At 41.3% G+C, this 25199-nt stretch overlaps 1 protein-coding gene across 4 annotated transcripts; it reads left to right on the forward strand.

Moving 5' to 3' along the window:
• The first annotated feature begins 448 nt into the window (after nt 1–448).
• On the forward strand, nt 449–24704 carry aspg (asparaginase homolog). Of its 4 annotated transcripts, none has more exons than XM_080414451.1 (18): nt 449–919; nt 2778–2907; nt 4198–4233; nt 8936–9047; nt 9260–9385; nt 9506–9589; nt 10078–10204; nt 10748–10860; nt 13318–13503; nt 13593–13706; nt 13946–14065; nt 14395–14490; nt 17034–17197; nt 20482–20568; nt 22997–23096; nt 23206–23271; nt 23771–23809; nt 24566–24704. In XM_080414451.1, the coding sequence occupies exons 1-18, from the start codon at nt 619–621 to the stop codon at nt 24608–24610; spliced, it is 2046 nt and encodes a 681-aa protein (XP_080270577.1). In that variant the 5' UTR covers nt 449–618; the 3' UTR covers nt 24611–24704. The 4 variants fall into 4 exon arrangements, with proteins under 4 accessions (XP_080270577.1, XP_080270576.1, XP_080270578.1 ...); XM_080414450.1 differs by lacking the exon at nt 4198–4233 and adding an exon at nt 5037–5090; XM_080414452.1 differs by lacking the exons at nt 4198–4233; nt 23771–23809 and adding an exon at nt 5037–5090.
• Nucleotides 24705–25199: the final 495 nt, after the last annotated feature.

A 25199-nucleotide genomic window follows, 5' to 3' on the forward strand; every position in this document is an offset into this window, starting at 1 on the left:
AATTAATAAATTGGCTATCACATCACATCTCAATTAATTGTGTATACAGTGCATTGGACCCCAACAACTGAAAGGATGTCTTACAACATAGGCCTTCAACGTTCCTAAAGGCCAGACCGCACCAATGCAACTCCTTGCACTGCCATTGTTGGGGATAATGGTTGCAAGTATTGCAAGGAGTTGCATTGGTGTGGACTAACCTTAAAGTGTAATACATGTCAACATTTTCAACTTTCATTGTTCCATTTTCAACTTTACAATCAAGGTTTCCGTTCGGTGGCGGTGACGTGCAGCCACGCCCACCCACCAGCAGCATCCTGTGTGTCCGTCTTGCGTCATCATACCCCCTGCGCTTGTGCAGTGCATCTTCATCCTGGCGCGGGAGCACGTGGGGCTAAAACGCGTAATGTGTCACAAAACACAACAAACCTTTTTACACACAAGCGAAGCAATGTGCAGTCAGCTGCTCAATGTACTGCTCATTAATGTAGGAGGCGCTTAGATAAAATGCGCTTAGTTTTAGGATGTACCTGGTATGGCCTCTAGCCCTTTAAAAGATCACTGTGTTTTGACCACCACGTTTTAAAGCGACAGTGCGGTGTCACGGTTGTTATTATCATGGCGGAATGGAAGCGCTCCATCTCAAATCCCTCCTCGGTCTCCGAAAACATGACATCCCTGGCCCGAGCGCTGTCCCATCCGAAGTTGAACCACATCGAGCACCACCCGTCGGAGTTGTTCACCAGCTCCGCGTCGCAGACCAACCTAAACCGTGGGAATGTCTCGGCCCGGAGAAGAAAGTTGTCGAGCTGCACTAATCTCAACGACTCCGTAGAATCCATCATCTCTCCTTGTGCCGAGGCAAGAGTCCTTGTCATCAACACCGGGGGGACGATCGGAATGACCCTCCGTGATAACGGTAGCGTTATTTATTGTTTTCTTGAGTTTTATTTTTTAATTTGATTGTAGGCTATATATATTTTTTGGGTTGCTGCTGGGGAATGCGAGATGACTCATAGCAGCCTTTTCTGACTTGATAAGACACGAACATCAGACAGGGCAGTAGCCCTAGAATGTCTGTGATCTTACATAGCATTTCATGTATTCCAAATATTTGGAATACATGAAATGTATGTAAGATCACAGACATTCTAGGGCTAACAAGGCAGATAATGAAACATCTAAGGCAATATGCTAAATATGTTTGCAAGATTAGTAGTAATAACTCTATTACAATACTATATTTGAGGTAGGTAATTAAAGGTATATTTCTGTAACGGTTATGGTCTCTGTTAGCCCTAGAATGGCTGTGATATTACATACATTTCATGATGTATTCCATACATTTCATGTATTCCAAATATTTGGAATACATGAAATGTATGTAAAATCACAGCCATTCTAGGGCTAGGTAGGGCTAACCGAACAGGCACATTTTTGCACAACAAATGCAATTTTATGTACTACTATCCACCTTTTGGTCTGTGTAATCTATCTTCTGACTCTGGCTCAGATGTGACTTTACAGTTTACACTACCAGGCATTTTGGCAGGACAGGACACACACCAGCCTTCATTCAGGGGTCCTGTCCAATGTTATGTAATGCTATCTGGTTTTGGAATAGTCCGAGGACAGGTGCATTCTGTAATCCACCAGCGACTGTGTGTGGACAAGAAAGTTTGCCATGGATAAAGTAATCATCATGATGACATTGCATGGCAAAAATCACAGAAGCAATTCTCTCTCTCTCTCTCTCCCCCCTCTCTCAATGAGTAACTAGGAGGTCACACAGGTGAGCGATTGTGCAACATCTTGAGCGAAAAGTGGTTCACTACACACAATGTTAAAAACATTACCATTACAGTACTCCCCAAGGTCACTCACCATTCTTTTACATTTGCACTGAACGAGATACTCGTTATAACTTTTGACATGAGGCTGGAGTTGTCCCATGGTTGTTTACTTATCCGTACCCTGAGGCCACCATTAAGTAAACATTGTCATTTTGCACTTCAGTAAAAAGGAGTGAGGCAGTTTGAATATTTTGTAGGTGAAAACTAAGTGAAATGTGTTAATTGATCAAGTATTTGGTGAACTTAAGGAAATAAGAATGCAGGTAGCCTGGGAATGTTACATTCCAAGTCAATGTTAGGCTATCTTCTGATGATTGAAAAAGTTAATATTGAATTGTCTGATTTTCATTGTGTAAGGTCAAAGATTGTGCTTGTAGAAACACAATCTTTGTGGATCCTAAATTTAGAAAGTCTGTCAGGTGACGTCTATTCCAGGGCCAGCGCTCAAATGTCTTCCCAGCTGCCACGTCTCATCTCTCATTCATGGTTCGAGTCATGGAGAGTTTCCCCATGGCTCATATTCAGAATTCAGAATGTGACTTGGCAGTAATGTTTGTGGCTTGAATTCATTGTGTTCAAGTTTGTTGTGCCTGGGTTAATAGTATGTTGTGCAGAAGGAAGTGGAAACACTGAATGAAAACTGTATCATTTATCTGATTAGATTAGATTGCACTTTATTCATCCCACAGGAAGAAATTAAGTTGTTACAGCAGCCAAGATACATAAAGGTTTATTGGTAAATTGAATGGACTTCTGAGTGATCTCCACCATATGCTCAATTTTACCACTAGGGTTCAGTATGAGACTGATGTGTGGTGTTAAGTTCCAGGGGAATACAATTTATAATACCAGTAACTGTACTGATGGTACAAAGGAAATGGAAATAAAATCACACTGATCCTCTTGTGTTACTGTGACCCACAGTGTTGGCCCCAAAAGCCAATGCTTTTGTGGAGAACCTACGCAAGCTTCCTATCCTCCATGATGAACAGTATGCCCAGCAGACATCCATGTATGAGTACTATGACGAACCAGAAAACATCTTGGTCCTTCCGTAAGTAAAACCATTCAACCACCTGACCCAGTTGCCACATTTCTACAAATTATCATTATTGTATTCTGCTGTTATCAACTATTGTATTATTTCCAGTCATAACTAGTCACTGCTGTTATTTCATTTTGTAACTTTTGGTGAAAGCCTTGTAACTCCCCAAATTTTCTTTACAGGAATATTGTTTCTTTTCAGATTGTTTAAGTGTGAACATTTCACATCATATAGGGAGCAGATTGAAATTTGAATATTTAAGTTACATTTCATGTGCTAATGATATTTAACATTAATTTGTAAATATTCAGTATGATCATCCGGTGTAACTTCAATAGCCACTAACCCCCTGGCCAACATGACCTTGGAGTGTGTATTCATCACTTGCAATGTTTGTCTTTACTTTAATGACAACGGGAAATAGATAAACACATTGAAAATATGTGATTATCTATGTGATGGCAGGGCCACATGGCTCAGGAACCGTTGGGTCTCAAGGCCACTTATGTCACGTGATAGCTACAATTACCGTTTGACTGGAAGTAAAAGAACAGGAAGTGAGGTCATTACTCATTCCAGGGACAGCCATAACCCTGCAACACCAGGCTTTCTGCAGTACCTGTGGAAAGCCTGGTTTCTTTTTACTGCTCAGTGCTCTGATCTGGTCTAGAGCTCACCTAATGTACTATCCAGTAATTTGCATACACACATACAGTAAATATACACAGACCTCTCCATATACGCTCTAGACCCAGACCGGATCAACAAACTGCAAAGCTTTGGTTGGTGCTGGAAACTTTACATCTTACGCCAAAATAACATCTCACTTTGAATTAAGAAAATGTGTCAAATACTAAAACTGGAGTTACAAGTTACATCATGCATGCAATACTGCAGTGGAATACATTTATAATTATGTAATACATCAGTAATGTTAACGAGACGCCTAACACATTCCAGTAGCTGTTTTAGACTACTTGTCTACCGTTTAGCCAGTATTTTATAATTGTAAATCAGTTGATAGACAGATAGGCTACCCTTGTGTTCAGTATGAATTTGTCAGTCCTAAATTATTTCAATATTAAAGTTAATATGTAGATCTCTGTGAAAAGAGGGAAATATAGGCTCTGTTTTTGTTTTTGACTAGTAGGTAATGTTTGTTCTGAATAACTGGCTTAAACCTGCCAGTGGGATTGGGATTGTCATGATACAATCCAAAAGGAAGAGATGAAATAAAACCCTGCCTTGCTGTTCTTCCCAGAGTGGCAGCACTCTTAACTGCTTGTGTTGCCTTGACAGGAAGCCAACGTTCCATGCTGACCAGCTATTTCACGGGTCTGTGTAGTACTGGTAGCATACTGTGTGTCTGCACTGTGCATGAGAGTGCTTTAATAACCGTGCTTTCCCTGCATTTAAACGTAAGGGGGTTGCTTGGCTGGCAGGAAGGACTGCGACTGTCACCTCTGACAGTGGGAGGAGGGGACCAGAAGAAGGGATGCAATAACAGTAGAGCTGCAGGTTGACATGGGACAGGTTATGTCTATTCCTCTGCCCTCACCACTGTGGCTGTCAACGAGCTACCGGTAGCTGCTTATCATGACTGGCACAGGACCAGCCTCAATAGATAACCCTGACATATCTAAACCATTTCCATCATTGCTCCTAGGAGGTTTAGCTTGTGAGGAGTTGCAGGTGTTATTTTCCTAGGAAAAAAACGAGTGTAGGTACAATGGTGACCTCGTTTTGCTCCATACTCTGGCCACACGTACAGTATACAGTATTGTTTTTTAAAACGCAGCTTTTTTTATGAGTTTGAGGGGGTTCGTCCACACGCAAACGTTTTTTTGTCCCCTGAAAATGAACCTTTTTTGAAAATTCGCTGTATTTGTGTTTCTGTGTGGACGTTTCTCACATTCTAAGCATAATTGCAGTGGGCGTTTATAATTTATTTAATATTCCCCGCTGTCATTGCATGTTGAATCCACGTAGCACTTGCCTAGAGATGTTCTGTTACTATCGAATTTCTTTCTGTATGAACAAAATGACGCAGATCCAAAATGCTGCAGCACGCTTGGTCTTCAACCAGCCAAAATGTTCACATGTCTCCCCCCTTCTCCGCTCACTCCCTTGGCTCCCAGTTACTCCCCACACAGAGTACAAAACACTGCTGTTGGCCTACAAAGCAACCAAAGGTATGGCACTCCCTTATCTTCAAAGCCTATCTCTTCTCCCTTCTGGCTCCCAAACTGTGGAACAAACTCCCCATTGCAGTTAGAACTGCAGACTCACTCCCAATCTTCCGCCGTAGTCTGAAGACTCACTTCTTCAGACTCCACCTTAGCCCGTAGCACTTGCCCTATCCTTGATGACCTTGCAGGCTTATGCAAAGTTCTATTTGCACTATTTCTATGCATTTCTTGTATTACCTCGTGTTTTCCTTACTGTCTGCTAAATGCCTAAATTGTAAATCACGTTTGCACTGAGGCAGTTGTTGACTGGCTGTCAATAGACAGTCTTGCGATGATGGCTGCGTTTTTAGTCTTTCAGACAATTAAGGCCGGGAAAGCCTACACGTTGTTATACCTTTAAAACCGGGAAAGCATCTGTGTCATTTTAGATGTTGCCATGTATATAGCAACAATTTTTTGAATAGAAAGTAGAAGACTTTCTGAAAACTTAGGTTAGGACTTAGAAGGCGTTTTTAAAATTGGCCTCGGGTCTAAATGGGTTAAACGTGCTCGTGTAGACGCAAACAAACAGTTTTTTTAAATACCCATGTACGTGTGGACTTAGTCTCGAATGGATTGAGTTTAGTTTGGTTAAAATTAAAAACAAGCGCCAGTTGCTTCAAACCATCCTAGGAAAAAGGAATTGTCCCATCGTACCGGCAAGATTGAGGCTTTTAATTTAATGTAAAACTAATTTTTTATTTGAATTCTGCGCTCCAGTGGGTTTTGATACCCAAAAGTGGAGAGACGAGTGCTCTCTGGATACACTGAAAAATATTTGGTGCAACAGAAATGACAAGAAAAAAAAAAGAAGAAAAGCACAAACCAAGACACTCAAGCAATTAACAGTTAAAATGAATATTGTTGAACTGACATCTTCTAAATGGATCAGTTTAAAAAGCTCAGATGCTTTTCAGCAACATGGCCTTCATCACAGTGTTTTGATACCTGTTATCTCACTCCTGGTGCATATGCTGTGTTCACAGTGATGCCTGATTATACTTTGTCGTACGACACTGACAGCGTCATACCATGGACTCCTGACTGGTCAGGCCCAAGAAGTGTCCAGTAGCCAGGACTCCCTCTCTCAAACGTCTGAGCAGTTTTCACTCTGGGGTCTTTTAGCGTACACTCCCTGGAGCATAATCTCCACAGAGCCCCTTCACCCCAACATCTAGATTAGGATCAAGAGATCCTCAAAAGGGGGAGGGTTGGGTGAGTTATATAATAAATAAAGGGTCCACACACCAGGCACACAGCTTGTCTGTTTTGAACAAGACTTTGTGCGGTTGAGTAATAGAGCGGCCGCCTTGGGGTCACTGTTGTTGACTGACCCCAGTTGTACTTGGCTTGGAGAAGTGACATTATTTGACAGCCTTTGACCCTCTCACTACACAACACAATCCTGAGTGTTTGCTTAACTCTTGAGTGTAAAATTATTTTGCACTCAGAGTTAAGCTAACAGTCAGGATTTCACTGTGTACGTTCGTAGTCCCTCTAATCTCACTGGGGTTTCTCAGGTTGTTTACCTAAAACATCACCCTATTTGACGTTTTTACAAGTAAATTGGAAGGTCCTCACTAAATCCCATGTCCTATTTTGCAGAATCAGACACCTTCAGCTATGATCAAGCTTTCACAAAACTAATATTACTAATGGCACTCAAACTAATATGTTTTACAAGTGTGCATATCGTTTTACTAACGTGTAGTGTTTGATTTGTGATTTAATATTTGTTCTACAAAACTGACTTGATACCATATTACTATCATTCTGAAACGGATTCATATGCAAGTTTAATAGGTCTGCTCCTTATACTATGCATCTGCTTAGCCTATTTTGAATACTTCCTTCTAAGGAGGCAATTAGTTTATTGATTTATTGAAAAGCTGTATTCATACAATATTGAGAGGCAAGCCACAGGGCTCTTTCCCCCCCCTACCCTCCAACCTTTATTTCCCCTTTACTTTAATTTCTAGCTGCTTTGAGGCATCTTAACGTTGCTATGCTAATGCCATGCCCTGCTATACCTAAGGCTACATTGTGAATAATTGGTGATTTGAATATTGTTTCTTGTGGCACTTGGGCTTTAAGATTATCAACAACATATGTTCAAGGGTTGCACGTGGACCGAGGGCTAATTAGAAGTGTCTGCAGGCTGCTGGTTAGAAAGACAGGGGCTCGCCTGCTCGATTCCCCCTGCTGTTCTATTCAGTCCCATCTCCATTTTGAGAAGCAGACCTATGATAATGCGGGGGGGGGGGGTGTATCTTTAAAAAGGGAGATTAAAAAAGAAGATCTTTTCACAGCTGCTTAGCCAGGCACGCTCTTTTTTTTATTATTAGGAGAGAGACGCAGGCGGCATAACCGGGCACCCAACTTAAACTCCACTTAAAAGGGGTATAAATATGTAATACATTTGAGCTCAGTATGAGCTTCTCCTCATATAATTGGAATGAAAAGGAAACATGGGTTCTTGCCCCAACCTCAGTTGACCCATCTTTTATTTGGACAAGAATGCTACTGTAGGTCAAAGGCTTTGTTCAGACTGTAGGCAATCGGATTTATTTTCTCAAATTAGATTTTTAGGACTGACTGTCGATCAGTGATCAGATCAGACTTGTTTATTCTTCAGGCATAAATCACAGCCTATCTGCACTGGTTGCTGTGGTAACGACATGCTCTGTGCGACTCGTTGCAAGCTTGTAGATCGACTATTTTCGACGAGTGACACGTCATACAAAGAAGTAAATCAGGCATTCAGGCTCCCGTGTCTTTGTCCAGACTGAGACACATATTCAGGAAACAGATTTGAATGGTATATCAAACCACCTAGGAATGTGGCTCAAATCTGATTAGCAAAAAAAAACATTTTCTGTTGCTGTTCAGATTTGACAACCAATCTGATTACAGTATGGATCTGTCAAAAAACTTGATTTGGGTTGCCAGTCTGAACATAGCCAGTCATAGCAATCCTGAAGCACACATGAGCCACCTTCTGTCTTTTGGCTTACCCTGTATTTATAATACAGTGTCATAATGGTCCACACAACACTGGCGCCTTACTGAGGAACGGGAATATACTGCAGTTGAAAGAGCTGTATTGTTGTCCCTGACTTAAGTAAACTATGCCCCTCCCTTCTCCCACCTCACACATCATTCTCTATCCGTGGGTTGAAACAGGTTCTGGCACCCTGCTGCTGAAACAGAAGGCCCAGCTAAATAGACTTTGTCTCGCTTCATAAAGTCAGCTTGCTTTTTAGGATTCCCCGCTTCACTTGCTTATTATCTTCTCTCGGCGCTGTTCCTCTAATTTAAACGTAACCTGATCCAACTCTATTAAGTGAACATAGTCAAGACAAAAGTGATTAACATTTTTGTTTTGTTGTAATAGGGTCATTTGCTTAACGCTGTGTTGTTAATGCGTCTGAGAGTAAAACGTCTGCACTGGCTGTGACTGAATGCATACAATTATTTTTGCAGTGTTTGTCCTGTGTATTTGTGGGTTACTCTATTTATTTGAAATTTCACTGGAGGATAAGCCCCTTGAGATGCAGCATCTCATTTTCGAGGGGGTCCTCAAAGCACAACAGAAAACAAGAAAAACAAACCAGAAAACACCACAGAACGAAAACATATAAACAAGGACATACACATAAAGGCTCTTCCACCATCTCAAACCCCACTACATCAGTATACTAGTATCCTTAGAAATGATTTAAATTGAAATAACATCAAATCAAAATAAAATAAGATGTATAAATCATAAAATGTTTGGAACTTATATTGATTCTTGTTTCTTAATCCAGGCTGCATAAAAACAACAAACGGATAGTGTACTCTATTATGGAGTACTGCCCTTTGCTGGACTCCTGCAACATGACAACAGATGACTGGGGCAGACTTGGAAAGGATATTGAGGTACTAATTGCATTTTACACTCCATAGCTCCAACATTAACATGCCCTGCCTTAGTTATTATATTATAAAGCATGTTGTCACTAAATCAAGAAACCATTTACATTTCATCAACAGGCAATTTTTCATCAACATTCTTTATTTGGTTGTCATTGTGCATGTGAAATATTCCATAATCCATAATGTGGTGTCTCGTGTGTGGTATTTGGCTGCAGAAAAACTATGAGAACTATGATGGTTTTGTGATCCTCCATGGCACAGACACCATGGCGTACACGGCGTCTGCCCTCTCCTTCATGTGTGAGAACCTGGGGAAGCCAATCATCCTCACTGGCTCACAGGTGAGAGCGGCTCTCTTCACAGGGCAGACAAGCTAAATCTTTTCATTGGATCTATAATCGTTTATTGCCCTCTGTTTAAAGATAAGAGCCTGCTGATAAGATAAAGGCCTGTTTTTTCAGGTGCCAATCTACGAGATGAGGAACGACGGCAGAGACAACCTGCTGGGGGCGCTGTTGATCGCTGGACAGTTTGTCATTCCTGAGGTGAGTGAATTGGGCTGCCGCTTGAAATGCGGATCACCTGCGTGCTCTTGGATCATGTTGATATGTGGTGATCATGAGCCTTTGAGATTGGATTTGTGAAAGGGAGTGAAAGTGAAATCATGGATGATTCTGAACAATAACTTCGTGCTGTTCTTTTTTGTTAATTATTATACATTACTTGGTACATCAAGGCCTTTTGGAACATTATAGCTGCAACAATTCATATTTAGTATTGATTGATTGATTTATTTATTGACAACAAGCATATGTACAAACAAAAACATGCACATTTATAGTCAAAGGGATGGCACAAGAAAGCCCAGAGGCTTATTTCCATTGCGGTCCCATAAATACAGTTAAAACATAAAATACACAAACTATGAGTAAGCCACATTCCAAGCTTGAAAGGTATAACAAGTGTAGGTGTAACGGGTCAATGTTTTGTGCATGGAATGAGATATCATTGTCATGTGTCTGTCTGTCTTCAGGTCTGCCTGTATTTCTATAACAAACTGTACAGGGGAAATCGTGTGACCAAGGTGGATGCAGGGAGCTTCAATGCCTTCAATTCTCCTAACCTGGCCCCACTAGCCAACGCCGAAGTGGATATCACAAGTAACCAAGGGGTGGGAATGGGTTCTGTTCTGTTGTTGTGTGCCAACCAAGGTTATTATAGTTAACTAAACTAAATAACAAAACTAGAATTGAAAAGAACTCAAATAGAAGAAAAAAATGAGGCTTTACAAAAACAATAGCTAACTGAAACGTTATTGTGTTCACAAAAAGAAATTAAGAAAAATCATAGAGAAGATTTCCTTAGTTTTAGACTTCAGTATCCAATATTTTTCTTTTAACGACTAAATGGGGAAGAATATTTTTTTTTTAAATAATTGGCTACTCAAAATAAAAAAACTACCCCATATTACAATAAAAAACTAAAACTAACACTTTTCACAAAATAAAAACAAAACTATCAAACTAGCTTGAAAAACCAATCAAATCTATTGAAATCATGAAGTCAAAATGAAATAAAAATGAGTGAAAATTTCAAAACTATAACAACCTTGGTGCCAACTTCATTTAGTCTCTAGAGATGCACACTCAGTAGAGGTGGGGGTGTTGCCTTTCGTTGAACTGTTCTCTCCATCTATCCTGCAGTCAACTGGGACACAGTGTGGAGGGCCAACACTACCGCAAAGTTCCACGTGAGCACAGAGCTGAACCGGAACGTGGGTCTGCTCAGGCTCTTCCCCGGGATCACTGCTGCTACCGTGAGTCAGTGTTGCCAGATCTTGCGAGAGAAACAAGCAACCAGGTCTATGAAAACAAGAAGCGACTATAGACCACATGAGCACTTTAAACCTATATGCATCGGTTATTTGAAAACAGCTGCTATTTTCACAAAATCTTGAAATAAAATGTGGAATATTTAGAAGATTCCCCCCATACCAAATCTGGTACGGGGGCTCCCTGGCACAAAACATTTTCAGATCAGAGTTGGGGACAAATACATATTAATTTGGGGGTCCATGACATGAAAATATTTGAGAACCACATGTTTAAATAATAATAATAAAAAAATGTGGACACTCAAGCCCAAAATAAGCAATTACACTTTAGAAACAAGCCCAAAAAAACGCAACCCGCAACTACCAATATTTACAAGCAACTTTACAGAAAAATAAGCCTGCAGTCGCTTACAATAAGCGGACATGGCAACACTGCTGTGAGTCCCTTCCTGGGCAGAGAGCGATGCAGTGTGGCATTAAAGTGATGCTTGACTGGGCAGAGGGTGATGTAGCGTGGCATTAAAGTGATGCTTGACTTCCATGCAACCACAGCAGGCTTATAACTGTGGAGCAGCTGTGGTGTAATGAATTACTTCTGAACTGGATCAACAGCAATGTTCTTCTTTCCCTGATGTTTTCCAGAAATTGTTTGTTGTCCTTGGCCATGAGTTTTGTTGTGAAACATGGGGGGAAAAGCCTGTATTGGTTATTTTATATTCAGCAACTCAGTTTGATCTATTGCCTCTTGTACAGATCTGACTGACTTTCCAAGTGGTATGTCTAAGCAGGGAACTGATCCGTTACAGAATGGGGAAGGATATATTTTTGTATCCCTTTACTGATTTCCTGAATAAATTAGTAATTTACTTTCTTTCTTTTAGTTTTTTGGCAGTTATGCTTTATTTCAGATCGGTGTAGTGAAACTAAGGGCAGAGAGAGAGGAGAGATATGTTTAAGTTTTCTCCAAAGTCATTAAAACTTAACTGAACTTACCTGAATAACTTATGCTAGTTACCTGAATCAATGCTGTCGCTGACTAAACCTCACTGCAGTGAATCACTTTCAACCTGATATTTTGGGCATGTCATAGGGACATTTTTCAAAAAAGTAAAATAAAAATCTAAATTTTAAGAATATATAGATTGCAGATCTACCAGCTCAGCTAGTAGATCAGCTATTTTCGATATTCACTGTATGACAAATGATGTAGGGCTTAAGTCATTTTGTTCAATCAATCTCTTTCTTAGAAAATATTTCCGACTAGACCTTTGAGACCTGCACCAAATGGCAGTTGAAAGGATTAGAAAGAAGCATCTCTGATAACAGGACTACAGTCTCAAACGAGGAGGAGAATTGTGCTTGTTTTTTCTGTTCCCTGCCTTAGAATGGAATTTATAAAGGCAACAAGCTTTTGTCTGTAGATGTAATAAATTACAGTTATGCTTTTCAGTGCTTAAACAGCCTTACACATATTCCATTACCTCAAAGTTCTGTTTCAAAGTTGCCAGTAACACTGTGTCTGCACTGTGAAAAATGAGATGCAGGATATGGGGCATGACCAATCACCCACTAAAGACCATGCATAGGCATAGGCACGGTAACATTTATCTGCCCGGCCCCAAAGATGCTGAAGGGAGGAAGGCTTTACTGTCTCAATCTGCTCCCACTGCCCAGGTTGGCCATCAAGATCTAGCTGCCTTTATGAGCCATAGTTTTGATTAGGCACCAGGTTCTCCTGTGCCTACTGTCTCTGTTGTGCTTGGGCATCTCTCGATATCTGTATTGAATTATTCTATCCAGGAAGGATCCAAAATTCAAATGGTAAAAAACAAGAGTACAAAATTAATTATTATTACTTACATCAACCCTGATCTCAAAACATGAGCACAAGTTGACTTTGAAATCCCTGCTCTTTCCTGGTGATTGTGTTCCTGCAAGCACTTGGAAAAATAATGCCTTTTTCCTTGCTGCCAGTCCAACTGTCCCTGCTCCAGATGCCAGGGCTTCTGATGTTGTATAGGGTCTCCCAGTGCCAGTCAACCATTGACTGGGGGACTGGTTGAATAGATGGCACCAGATGGGGTTTTAGGAGAGAGGCAGGGGTGTGTGTGTTTGTGGGTGCGGGGGGGGGGGGGGGTGGTTGGGGGCGGGTTAGTGTGGAGGGTTGAGGAGTGTAGATAAAATGGAATACTAATCGCTGATATTTAACCACTTTAACCCTGACGTCCCTATTTTGGGCTTTTCATATTAGGAAAAGATTTTTGAGAATAGCAGATCTACAAGCTCACAATGCATTGCATCTGTGAGCTTGCATTATTTAGCCTTTTAATAAGGCTTATGTGGTTAATCCAAGCCTTTCAGACATGCTTCTAGCTCGGTTAGCTGGACAGAATGGATGTGGGGTGTTTATCTGAGGTTTTTGTGTTTATCTGGGTGCAGGTGAGGGCATTCCTGCAACCGCCCATGGAGGGTGTGGTGCTGGAGACCTACGGCAGCGGGAATTGCCCCGACAACCGCGCCGACCTGCTCGAGGAGCTGAAGAAGGCCACAGACCGGGGTGTCATCATCATCAACTGCACCCAGTGTCTGAGGGGGAGTGTGTCGACGTCATACGCCACCGGCAAGGCAATGACTCTTTTCAGAGTAACAGTACTGCAGTCTTGAGATAGAAAAAACGTTTATTTTCCATTTCGTAACCCTCCTCCTTCCATCAGGTTCTGATGGACGCAGGCCTGATAGCTGGAATGGACCTGACTCCAGAGGCTGCTCTGTCCAAGCTGTCCTATGTCCTCGCTAAGTCAGAGATTGATCTACGGGCCAAAAAGAAGGTGTGTGTGTGTTGTGAGAGAGAGAATGCAATATAAACAAACACAAAAAAGTGAGGCAAAAATTAGAGTGTGTGTGTGTGTGTGTGTGTGTGTGTGTGTGTGTGTGTGTGTGTGTGTGTGTGTGTGTGTGTGTGTGTGTGTGTGTGTGTGTGTGTGTGTGTGTGTGTGTGTGTGTGTGTGTGTGTGTGTGTGTGTGTGTGTGTGTGTGTGTGTGTGTGCGTGCGTGCACCCCCTTTCAGATGATGGAAAAGAACCTCAGGGGTGAGATGATTGCTGACCTGGAGGGAGCCAAGCTCTCCCTGAGTGACAGCCGTTTCATTCAGGTCATTGCTAAGTCTCTCAGCATCAGCTGCAAGGAGGTGAGCTGACCAGCGGCTATAAGACACAAACATACAAAACAGTTTTCATCATGTTCTGACCTTTAACTGACAAGGCACCAGGTTCTCCTATTTTGGGCATGTCATGATAGGCAAACATTCTTAGAAAATATCCCTTTTTTTTAAAAATAACACTATCTACATCCTCACAACACGTTGCGAGCTTTTAGATGGGTTTAAAAAACATGTACACTTTTCTTTGAAAATAGGGCTTAAGTGGTTAAAAACGATTTTTTTAAAAATGTATTCAGTCAGCTAATATCCTGCACACACTTGTCTCTAAGTCCAAAATCTGTGATGTGCATACGTAGGAGCTGGAAGCCATCCGCGATGCCCTGACACCACCACTGGCATGTGCCGCTGCCAAGATTGGTGATGTGGAGGCTTTGGAGGCCATCAGGGAAATGGTGAGCAGCCATCCACGCATGGCTAATCATTAACCGTTGTGTGATTGATTGAAAGAAGAAGAAGAAGCCGGTTTGCACTAACAGCGAAGCCGTGTTTGTATGTACATAGGATGTTACAGGCAGTGCTTTGACCTACCGGGTCTGTCTATATGTGACCAAACTGGTAATGCAGGCCCATCCATTTCCTGAGAGAGTCACGTGTATGTCTGCTCTGGCCTGTCTAGCCGGAGTACAACCACTGTATGAGAATATATTTATGAGCATATCGTTGCTGTTGGACAGAAACCTTGTATCTCCATATTTCATTTATTTAATGTTTTGTCATTAAATTAATGCCTTACTTATATAAAAAAAAAGTTACATGCTCACGTGTCACGATGCGACACGTTGTGAGCTTGTAGATCGGCTATTTTCACCATTTAAAAATAGATAAATAAAAAAGGAACAGTTTTGGACATACAAGGTATCCATCAGCAACGATATATTAGAATTTAACTCTGAGAGTGTCAAAATGGACCATTACGGCCTGTCCACACCAAGCACTGTAAATATAAAGATATTGTTTTAACATTTGTTCTAAGTGGATGGCAGATTCCACATCACAACTATAACGACAGTGGACACAATTATAGTTATAGTGCTTGGGGTGGACAACCCTTTAGAGTCCATTTAAAAAAATCACACTTTTGCTGACATTACTGATTTACTTATACACTATGTATAACTTATGATATCCGTGACTAAGCAGAGGAAAGAATTAAAGCATAATCTTTTTATCACCTCTATGAGCTACACCACTGGTTCTCAACGTGGGCTCCATGGATGACCAGGGAGAGGGTTCCAGGGGGTCCCCAGAAGAGGCGCCGGCATGGGGGGAAAAAATCAGGGGACATTAGTGGTGGGCGTGGCCAGACGGTGACATGAGGTTCACTGTCAGTTTTGGTGTAGCTCCGAAGAAGAGTATACAAATGTAACCAAATGGACTCCTCGGAATTTAATTAACTAACTATAAGCACTTTAATATGTTTTTACATAACAATTGTAGCATGGATAAAGACCAGATTATACATTTTCGGACTTTCTATTTTAAGGGAAATAAATAGTGCGGGCACAATCTGGACATTCTGGACATTCTGACCCCCCCTCCGACACCTATGGTCCACAGCTAAATGATTGACAGCTAGGAACCAAAGAGTCCCTTACGGGTTTGTGACCCTTGAGAGTGTAGGGTACAAATGCAGACTCTCAGAGAAAAAATTACACTTTTTACGTTCTGGGTTCAAGCTTGATCTGTTACGATTATCTGGCAAGATTAGGTGTGAGGTGTTCAAAAATTCAAGCTTTACCGATTTGCTCATAGGCGATCTTGCCACCCTGATCATTTAAAAAAAAAAAGATATTTATCTGGATGACTATATTATTAAGTACTGTCCGAGTGGGACGACAGGAGTGGACCTCGACCGAGAGGTCTACAAAGAGACAGATGTTCAGTGAATGACCGGCTGAAACAACCTGTTGTGCGTTCTACAGCTGAGGCTTGTCGTCGATGTGTGACAAGAACACGACAGTCTACACGTAACATGTCTTCACAGACATATCAGAGCCATTTGTCCATTACCTCCACAAGTTTAACCGGCTCTGTTGTTTACATGTGCTTCCGTTTGTGATCATGTGAGATGAGATCACATGAGGTGCTGCGTTGCTGCGCCCGGGCCTGTAGTGTGTTATTTTAAAATCTTGTGTGTGCATCTTTAAGATTATAGAGAAGAGAATCTTATAAGATTATCCTATAGTGTGTGTGTGATGCAACCATATTTCGAAATTGTTTAAGATTTTAAAACTCCTATAGTGTGAGCTGGGCGTTATGTATATGAAACTGGGGGTCCTTTTAAAAAGCTTTAGAATCACTGAGCTAGCTACAGCACTAATGGAGGCAACACAAGTGTTCTTTGTTGATCCTGTCAGTGCAGGCCATGTCATTGATTGTAGTTAATGGAGGTAGGGCTGCTATAGAGACCCTCTACATATACTGTCAATGATTAACTGAACATAATTTACCCCCCTCATCTGTGGTCAGCTTTGACCATAATGATAACTCCTAGAATATGCACTCTCAATTTGGACACTTTTCACTCGTGAAAATGTGCTCTTTACCATTTTTTCTCTACAAAGGTTTAATTAAAAAAAAGTTACGGTAGTCAGAAACGTTTTTCAAAAGGGGGGCATTCGTTTTCTGGCCTTTTAAAGATCTGCATGAGAAAAAGAGGGGTGTCATTAGATTTTCTTCAGCATGGAAAAACCTGGACTACTGTGTCTCAGCATACATCTACCTTGACATATTAAGTACTTATACCCTATACATCATTGACTGCAGTCTCCTAGGGGTCTATACTAGGCCCCCTCCTTTTTTCCCTCTACACCAAATCTCTTTGCCTATTTTTGGCAAGTTTGTAGAATGGGGACGCCTGGGGTTCATGTGTTTAAATGCCTCCCTGGGGTTACAGTGTAAATTATATTTAATTTGATGTCCTCTTGTTATTCAGGGCAGTAACCTGAGTCTGGGTGACTATGATGGACGCACCCCTCTACATATTGCTGCTTGTGAGGGTCACCTGAAGGTGGTGCAGTACCTCCTGAGCCACGGGGCCACCGTCTATGCTAAAGATCGTTACGGGGACACGCCCCTACGCAACGCTGTCCGCTTTAGGTAACACTCTGCTCAGTTCACACAATTAATGGATGATGACTTTGTATGTGTGTCTATGCATGTGCGTGCTCGCGTATGCGTGGGATTAATGATATAATTTGTGAAGACTTAAGTGCGGCAGTTAAAATCCCCCTTTGGCCATTAACAGCCATTTTACATACCTTATCTTCATATGGAAATATGTTGTTAATAGCTTGTGTGTGTGTGTGTGTGTGTGTGTGTGTGTGTGTGTGTGTGTGTGTGTGTGTGTGTGTGTGTGTGTGTGTGTGTGTGTGTGTGTGTGTGTGTGTGTGTGTGTGTGTGTGTGTGTGTGTGTGTGTGTGTGTGTGTGTGTGTGTGTGTAGGGGTGGGTCATTAGCTCTATTACGTGGTAGGGAATCCGGTTCAGTTAAATGACAATCACCTCCAAAGAGCGATGGAGTAGAGACACTGTCAGAAGGGGGTTGAAACCAGAGGAGTGATTCTTAATGGAATTTAGAGGCCAAGCAATAATTATAAGCTAATTAGGCTAATTGTAATGTTTCCAGTCCAGGCGGGTGGTGTTTATTTTTATCAAAGTTGTGATTATTTTGTGTTGTCTTTCAATGACATTGCTCTAATTGTTTCCCGTGGCCAGGGAGCAACGTGCTGTGTGCTGTGTGTGTGTGTGTCTGTTGGGGTGTCATGTTGAAAATGTGTGTGTGTAATTATCAACTTCAATTTAAGTGTTCCAGTTCAAGTTGTATTGCAATTTTTTTGTTTCATCACTTCCAATTTAACTTGTTTATCCTGTATCCTTTGTGATTTCTCTCTCCTGATTGGAAACACTCTATAGCAAGGATTTATATTTATTTATTTATTTTATTTTATTTATCTATTTACCACACACACACACACACACACACACACACACACACACACACACACACACACACTCACACTCACACTCACACTCACACTCACACTCACACTCACACTCACACTCACACACACACACACGACAACGCAAAATCACTTACACTCCTTTTAACTCTGAGAGTGTACAAAAACATGTGCACTCTCAGAGTTCAAAAATAAAGAAATTATCACAGAGGATTTTGCTGTGTAGCAACGACACCTGCAGATACACGCACCTCATCTACCATGCCGTACCCATCTTCGTTTACGTCATTTGGCTGTGAAATGCTTGTTTTTTAGAACAGGAAATCAGAAAGACTCTTAAGTCAACAGCATTTGTGACTCCTTTTGGTGACATTCACATTCCACACGCCACTACAACGTGGTAGGTGCCCATATAAGGAAGGACATGTTAGAGGTTGGGGAACAAAAGAGAGGTGTGTCCTCTGAACCAGTCTTACCACCCAGCTCCCAGTTTCTCACAGATAGCAGATACTGGTTTGCTGACACTCTTCTACAGGAAGTGTATTTTTAAGTCCCAACAATTGTTGTATCTGTGTTTTACATTCTACAGCCCAAGGCTAGTCCACTCCTGTAAACAATTACAGCTTGAAACTGCAGTCATGGGTTACTTGCCTCACATGTTGAGCTCCGCGTTGATTTTAGTAAACTATATAAATCAAAGCGATTCAGTGCTCAAAAATCTTTGCCCTCTTCTTCTGTTGTTCATTCCATGGAGCTGCCGAAGTCACTGTGGGTGTGTTCGGAATTACGTTCTGAGAATCTGCTCCAATTTCACAGCACTCTGGCGTGCTCTATACTCATAAAATTATTTAAATTTAAACGTTAATTCATCCCATGAATAAACATGATTATTACCTGCTTTATTACATGTAGATGCATGTTGAATACTGTATAGGGTACCAACAAGTTGCAACCATCGCATTTTGCAATTACTTCCTCCATTGTTCAGACGCTCTGACATTCTGGATGTTACTTGGAATGGTACGTTTGCGCTCTGGATTCTCCCAGAGCTCAGCCCTCAGACTTTTTGAACGCCGGCGCTCCGACCGCCCTGAAATTCCAAACGGCCAGAGAGAGAGAGTCCCGGGTGCATTCCAATTTTCGAATGCACCCTATGTAGCTCCTCATGGGTGGTTAACTCTGAGGGCGTAGAGAACCTGTCCCTACCTGTCTGGTGACAAATCACCCTGACATCACCTCTGTCAGCACAATTTCAGAAGCTACAGTTTGAAGATGCTACTTTCGTACAAAATAAATCCAAAGTTCAATTCAGTACCGTCTTAAAATGATAGTCCAGATTTATAATAGATATTTTCAGAGCTGACATTTTGATGGGTAAACACAGCTGAAGTTTATAACTTTAACCACTTAAACCCTATATACTTAGTTGACCAGGGTGCCCTGGGCCCAGGGGTCTATACTGTACTTGTTCACATCCATTTTTTCTCTATACCAAATTTATTTACAGTAAATAGCTGTTCTACCATCGCGTTGTGAGCTTGTAGACTGGCCATTTTTGCTGAACGTTTGCCTATTATGACATGGCCAGAATAGGGACGCTAGGGTTCATATTGTTAATAGTGGGTGTGTTCTATGAGGTTTTACTATGTGCCTCCTGTACAGTTAGTTTCATGCTGGCACACAGAAACGTCTAAATAAAACGGACTCACAAATGAGGCGCAGTTTATGGAGCTAGTTCAGGCCAGGCAACTCAAGGGATTGGGGCAACCGATCAGGTGACTAGGTCACATGCACTTTTCCTCCTGATCGGGTGGTTATAGGTACTGCACTGTTACCTGCTCACTCTGGCTTCCCTGTCTTGCTAAGCTGACGTGTGTCACTGCTGCTGCTGCTGCTGCTGCTGCTGCTATTGCTGAGATCTGCTACCGCTGCTCGCTGCTTACCTGCTGCTGCCCATGAAAGTCATCCCACCCGCCTCCCCGGCATCCACCTGTAGGCTCTGTTTCTAGATCCCCATGGGGGTTTAATTCATTCCCTGTAAATGCTAATTGGCATGTAACATTCATTAAAATGTTATCCTTACAGGGAATGAATGGATTCAGAGGCCTGACGCCAAACTATGCTTCCTCTTGTTTCTATACCATGCTCAAGCTTGCAAATATATATTGCTAATAAATATATATTCTAATCCAATCTAAGAGTTGTCTGACTGAATTAACATTATTACCTTCAGCTGTGTTTGTAGGGACCATCAGCCCTAACCATAAGCTAATATGGTTAGGGCTGATAATTTACAATACTGAGAACGTGTATGGTTTTATTGTTTTACTAGACTATAATTATTTTGTTCATGTTTCACGAAGACCGTAATATTATTGTTCTAAAGAATAAATGATCATCATCTTTGTCTCCTAACCACTCAGACACATGGATGTAGTGAAACTGCTAAGGAAGACAGGAGCCCATTTCTCTAGAGATGAGCTGGAGGAAGCAGGCACTGAACTGTGCAGGTAAGACATTGTGTGTGTATATACCATAAAAAGTCTAGTCTCCCGTCTCCAACTGGTGCTAAATCAAGCTGCTGACTGTTAACCATTGTGACCATACAACAACCAATCCTCACTTTTCTTCACTGGTTGCCTGTGAGTTTCAGAATTGATTTTAAGATTATACTGTTGACTTCCTAGTTAAATTTTAGATATGCTGGTCCCATAATATGAAGCTTGAGTGCAGCCTTCGATCCTCAGATAGGACTCCCTTGATTGTTACAAAAATTTGCTTCATTACCTGGGGCGTTCAGGCTTTTGTGGCCTGGGAACGAATGCTTTCAAACGCCGTACCTGATGCTCTAAGGCTAGCAAAGTCAATGTCTTTCAAAGAACTGAGAACATACTTTTATGTCAAGGCCTTCTCATTATCTCCGTCAGTCCGTCCGTCCGTATGTCTGTCTGTCCGAGTGCCTGTGAGCAACTCATCTTTGGCACCGCTGGACCGATCAGCTTGAAACTATGCACATAGTCCAGTCCCAGTAGGCCAAGAAATAATAATATGAATAATAATGAATGAATAAATAATCTCTCAAGACTGTTGTTAGTACGAATAAACACAGAAGCAACCGGGAGGAAGTGAACTAAGAAAGGGGAGGAGCCAAACCGGCCTCATGGTGCATCTATAACAGGCCGCATCACATTTTGGCATATAACTCTTGAACCATAGGTCGTACAATAAAAACAACTATGGGCGGCCATAGCTGAATGGGTAGAGGGGCCGCCTGGGAAACGGAAGGTCCCGGTTTTGCATCGTCGTCGTTGAAGTGTTCCTGAGCAAGACACTTAACCCCTTACTGCTCCCCGGGCAATGCCCCTGTAGCACCCACTGCTCCTGATACTTAGGATGGGTTAAATGCAGAGGACACATTTCACTGTATGTGCTAATAGAATTTAAGAACACCTGTTTTTTCTTCTTCAACAGTACCAATACCATTATTCTTAACCTAGTGTAGCACTCACACATTTGAACTCTTCAGGAAGCACATTCCACAGTTTACGGGCCGTGACAGCAATAGCTTGATCCACATTATCTTAGATCTAACAACAACTAGAAGAGACTTTCCCCCAGACCTCAGGTTACGAACAGGCTCATAAGGAATTAAAAGGTTAGAAATGCAACCTTGGATTCTATTGAAGATGTGCTTTAAATGTCATAAGTACATTTATTTTATCAATTCTAAAATGTGTAGGCAGCCTGTGGATGTGTTTCTTTCCATTCACTTTGTAACAGCAGAGTTTTGGACAAGCTGAAGGCGCAAGATTTGCTTCTGAGTGAAACAGGAATAGATAGAATTACAGTAGTCCAGATGAAAGGATATAAAAGCATGTATGGCTTTATATCATTAAAGGACAGGAATCCTCTGATTTTAGAAATGGTTCTAAGTATATACGTACATACTGTATGTATAAGTACTGTATATACAGTACATACAAATACAGTGTACACATGTATATGTACTGTATACGTATGCGTATTTGTTGCCTGCAAGCATTTACGTACTTCAAACAACCTTCAAATAAACACACAAGAGCATGTTCTCAGCTCTCCCAGCATAGACCCATCCTACATAGCCGTCACAGGTACGACCAGTTGTCCCAGTCTTGCGTAAACAGCAGGAATGTTGTTCAGCAGCATAGCTGAGAATCTCTTCAACATCTCCAACGTCAGCAGCCAGAGGAGACACTGGCTGGTGCCCATTTACTTTTTGTTTATCTGGATGATACATTTTTATCAAGCTTTGAGTTGACACAATCGAGTTCAGCTTGTATCTACTGTTTCAGAGGTGAATGCTTTGAATATTAAGAAGAAGAATATTAAGCATGACTGTCTGTTGACATAAAACGAAAACACGCCAGCTTGTTTACATGCGTAAAATAACTGGTATTATTCATGAAGCATGTTGCTGTTAAACTGTTCATTTGATGCTACTATACAAATAAATAAAAAGGGACAGTTTCCACAGCCAGGCCGTCAGGCTGCTGAGCAGGCACTGAACCATGTCACCATATGACTGTGAATACACTCTGTTCCCACACAATTAATTCATATTTAATATCTGCTGCCACGTGATGTCTCTTACTTTATATTGTTTTTAGTACACACTTCATTTTTATATTAGACATTGATTAATTATTATATGTATTTTTTTTATGGCACAATTTATAGATAGCTTGTACAAAAAAACACCTGTACATTTGTAACGTGACAAAGTGAAGTTGGAGTTGAAGTACATTTCAACAAGGCATATGTGTGTGTAGTCAATGCAATTAACATTTCACTATCCTGTTTTTTTAAATAAAGCTTGCCATTTGTCTTTAATAATGTGATGGATTGGTGGAACTAGGTCCTGTACCGTACAGTTAACCCTGTCATTTGCTGTGTTTTCAGAATAGCAGCCATCGGTGACCTGGAAGGCCTGGAGATATGGAGTCTGGCTGGAGCTGACCTGAATAAACCAGGTTATGATGGACAGACAGCCAGTGGAGTGGTGAGTTGTGCCATAATGTAATAATAATAAAAAATGTCAATGTAATGTTCTCAATGTAAATGTAATTCTAATCTAATGTCTGCTCGTAACTTTCTCTCACCTTTCCTAGGCACTGGCTCTCGGCAACAAGGAAGTGGTGATGTGCATAAGACAGCTCATGAGCCCTAAAGCCCAGGTAACATCTGTTTTCCAGTCCAGCAGCTACATTCCTTTATCAATTAAACTCAAATCGCCCACTATTTAGAATCACTGTTTAGACTCTACTCACTGTTCAGTCTCGACTCACTGTTCAGGCTCAATGTTCATACTCACTGTTCAGACTAAATGTTCAGACTCACTGTTCATACTCACTGATCAGACTCGACTCACTGTTCATACTCACTGATCAGACTCGACTCACTGTTCATACTCCCTGATCAGACTCGACTCACTGTTCATACTCACTGTTCAGGCTCAATGTTCATACTCACTGTTCAGACTCACTGTTCATACTCACTGTTCAGACTCGACTCGCTGTTCAGGCTCAATGTTCATATTCACTGTTCATACTCACTGTTTAGACTGTTCTTTTTTTGCATAAGATGCTCTGTACCAATCTAGCACTGATTAATTGCACTATGATTCTCTCCAAAATAATGTTATCCTTCAACCGCATGTCTCTCTTGCTGTTCCAGGACGTATTTGATGAATTAAATGAGTATGATGAGGATGAGGTAAATGACACAGAGTGGAAGTGTTTCTCCCATATCGAGAGTGAGATCTCTCTTAGCATGGCTCCTGTGATTCCCTTTTATGGTCGTCTCCTACACCTTGTGCTGTGACTCATGCATTTTGTGTTCCGTTCATTTTGTGTGGTGATATTTAGTACTTACCTGTGACAGTTTTGGATGCCAGCTTGGCTTAATACTGACAGCACAGATGTTATCCCAAAAGTGCTGCTGCATCAAAGAGTTTTAATCCTTTTGCAATCCATTATATTATTATATTGGTTGGAGCAAGGCTGTTGTTGTTTTTTGGTAAAATGAATTAAAATGTCAATGCGAGAGTGGTTTTTAAATAAAGCAACTTCTTATTCACCATTTTAATAATTGCTACACAGATTTGACCTAACCTTGCTTCACCCTCCCCCCTTTTATTTGTTTTGCTATGCTGTATTTGAATTATACCTCCTAACTTGACCTACTATGAGAATGTTCTGTGAAAATGTTTGGGAATCCTAAACCTGTGCAACCTGATCTCTGTGTGTGTGTGTTTGTGCGTGCATGCACGCACGTGCATGCACTGGTAGTGAAGAGTGCTGAAGACAGAGGCCTCATTTATACTTAGTTGTAAGCCAGTGCTGCACACCTAAGATAGCAGATTTACAAGTTCACAATGCCGCAATGTGACTCGAGTTTGTAGATTGTTATTTTTGGTGCGAAGTATAAATCAGATTAGACATCACTGATTGTTGTTTCTTCTCTTCTTAGAACGGTGGAGTGATTGAGTTCAAGGCACCTCCATCTGGGTGCTAGGATGGTGCTGGATGAAAACAACTGGACTCGTCCACTTTCTCCATTCATTTATACACCCAACTTGTCTTCATCAGTCTGTACTCAAGTTTCACATTGTCTCTCTTAAGCCTGATTTATACTCAGTTGCGTGGCGGCATCGTGTGCCTAGAATAGCAGATCTACAAGCTCACTCGAATTGCAACGTGTTGTGAGCTTGTAGATTGGCTATTTGCGGCGAGCGTCACTGGCGCAACTAAGTGTAAGTCAGCATTAGGCTAATGTACTTTTTTTGTATGACCCTACACTCGATAAAAATGTATTCATGCTATTTTCAACTTTCTTCTGCTGAAAAAAACTACGTAAATTTTTGTTACGTGATTTTTGTCGACAGGGTCATGCAGTGAAGTATAAAATTTGCCTTTTGACCTTAAACATGTCTAATTCCATATTACTTAAAAGCCATATAGACTTGCTATAGTTTGGGCCCTAATCTAGTATCCGTCCAAACCTCTTCAAGCACAGCTTTGAATCTTCAATGATATAAGTATAGCACAGTGCCCAGAGTGGGCAGCACTACTGTGTAGCACTAAGTGTGGGTGTTTTATTGTAC

Source organism: Gymnoscopelus braueri (assembly GCF_963280865.1).
Source record: "Gymnoscopelus braueri genome assembly, chromosome: 19".
Lineage (NCBI taxonomy): Eukaryota > Metazoa > Chordata > Actinopteri > Myctophiformes > Myctophidae > Gymnoscopelus > Gymnoscopelus braueri.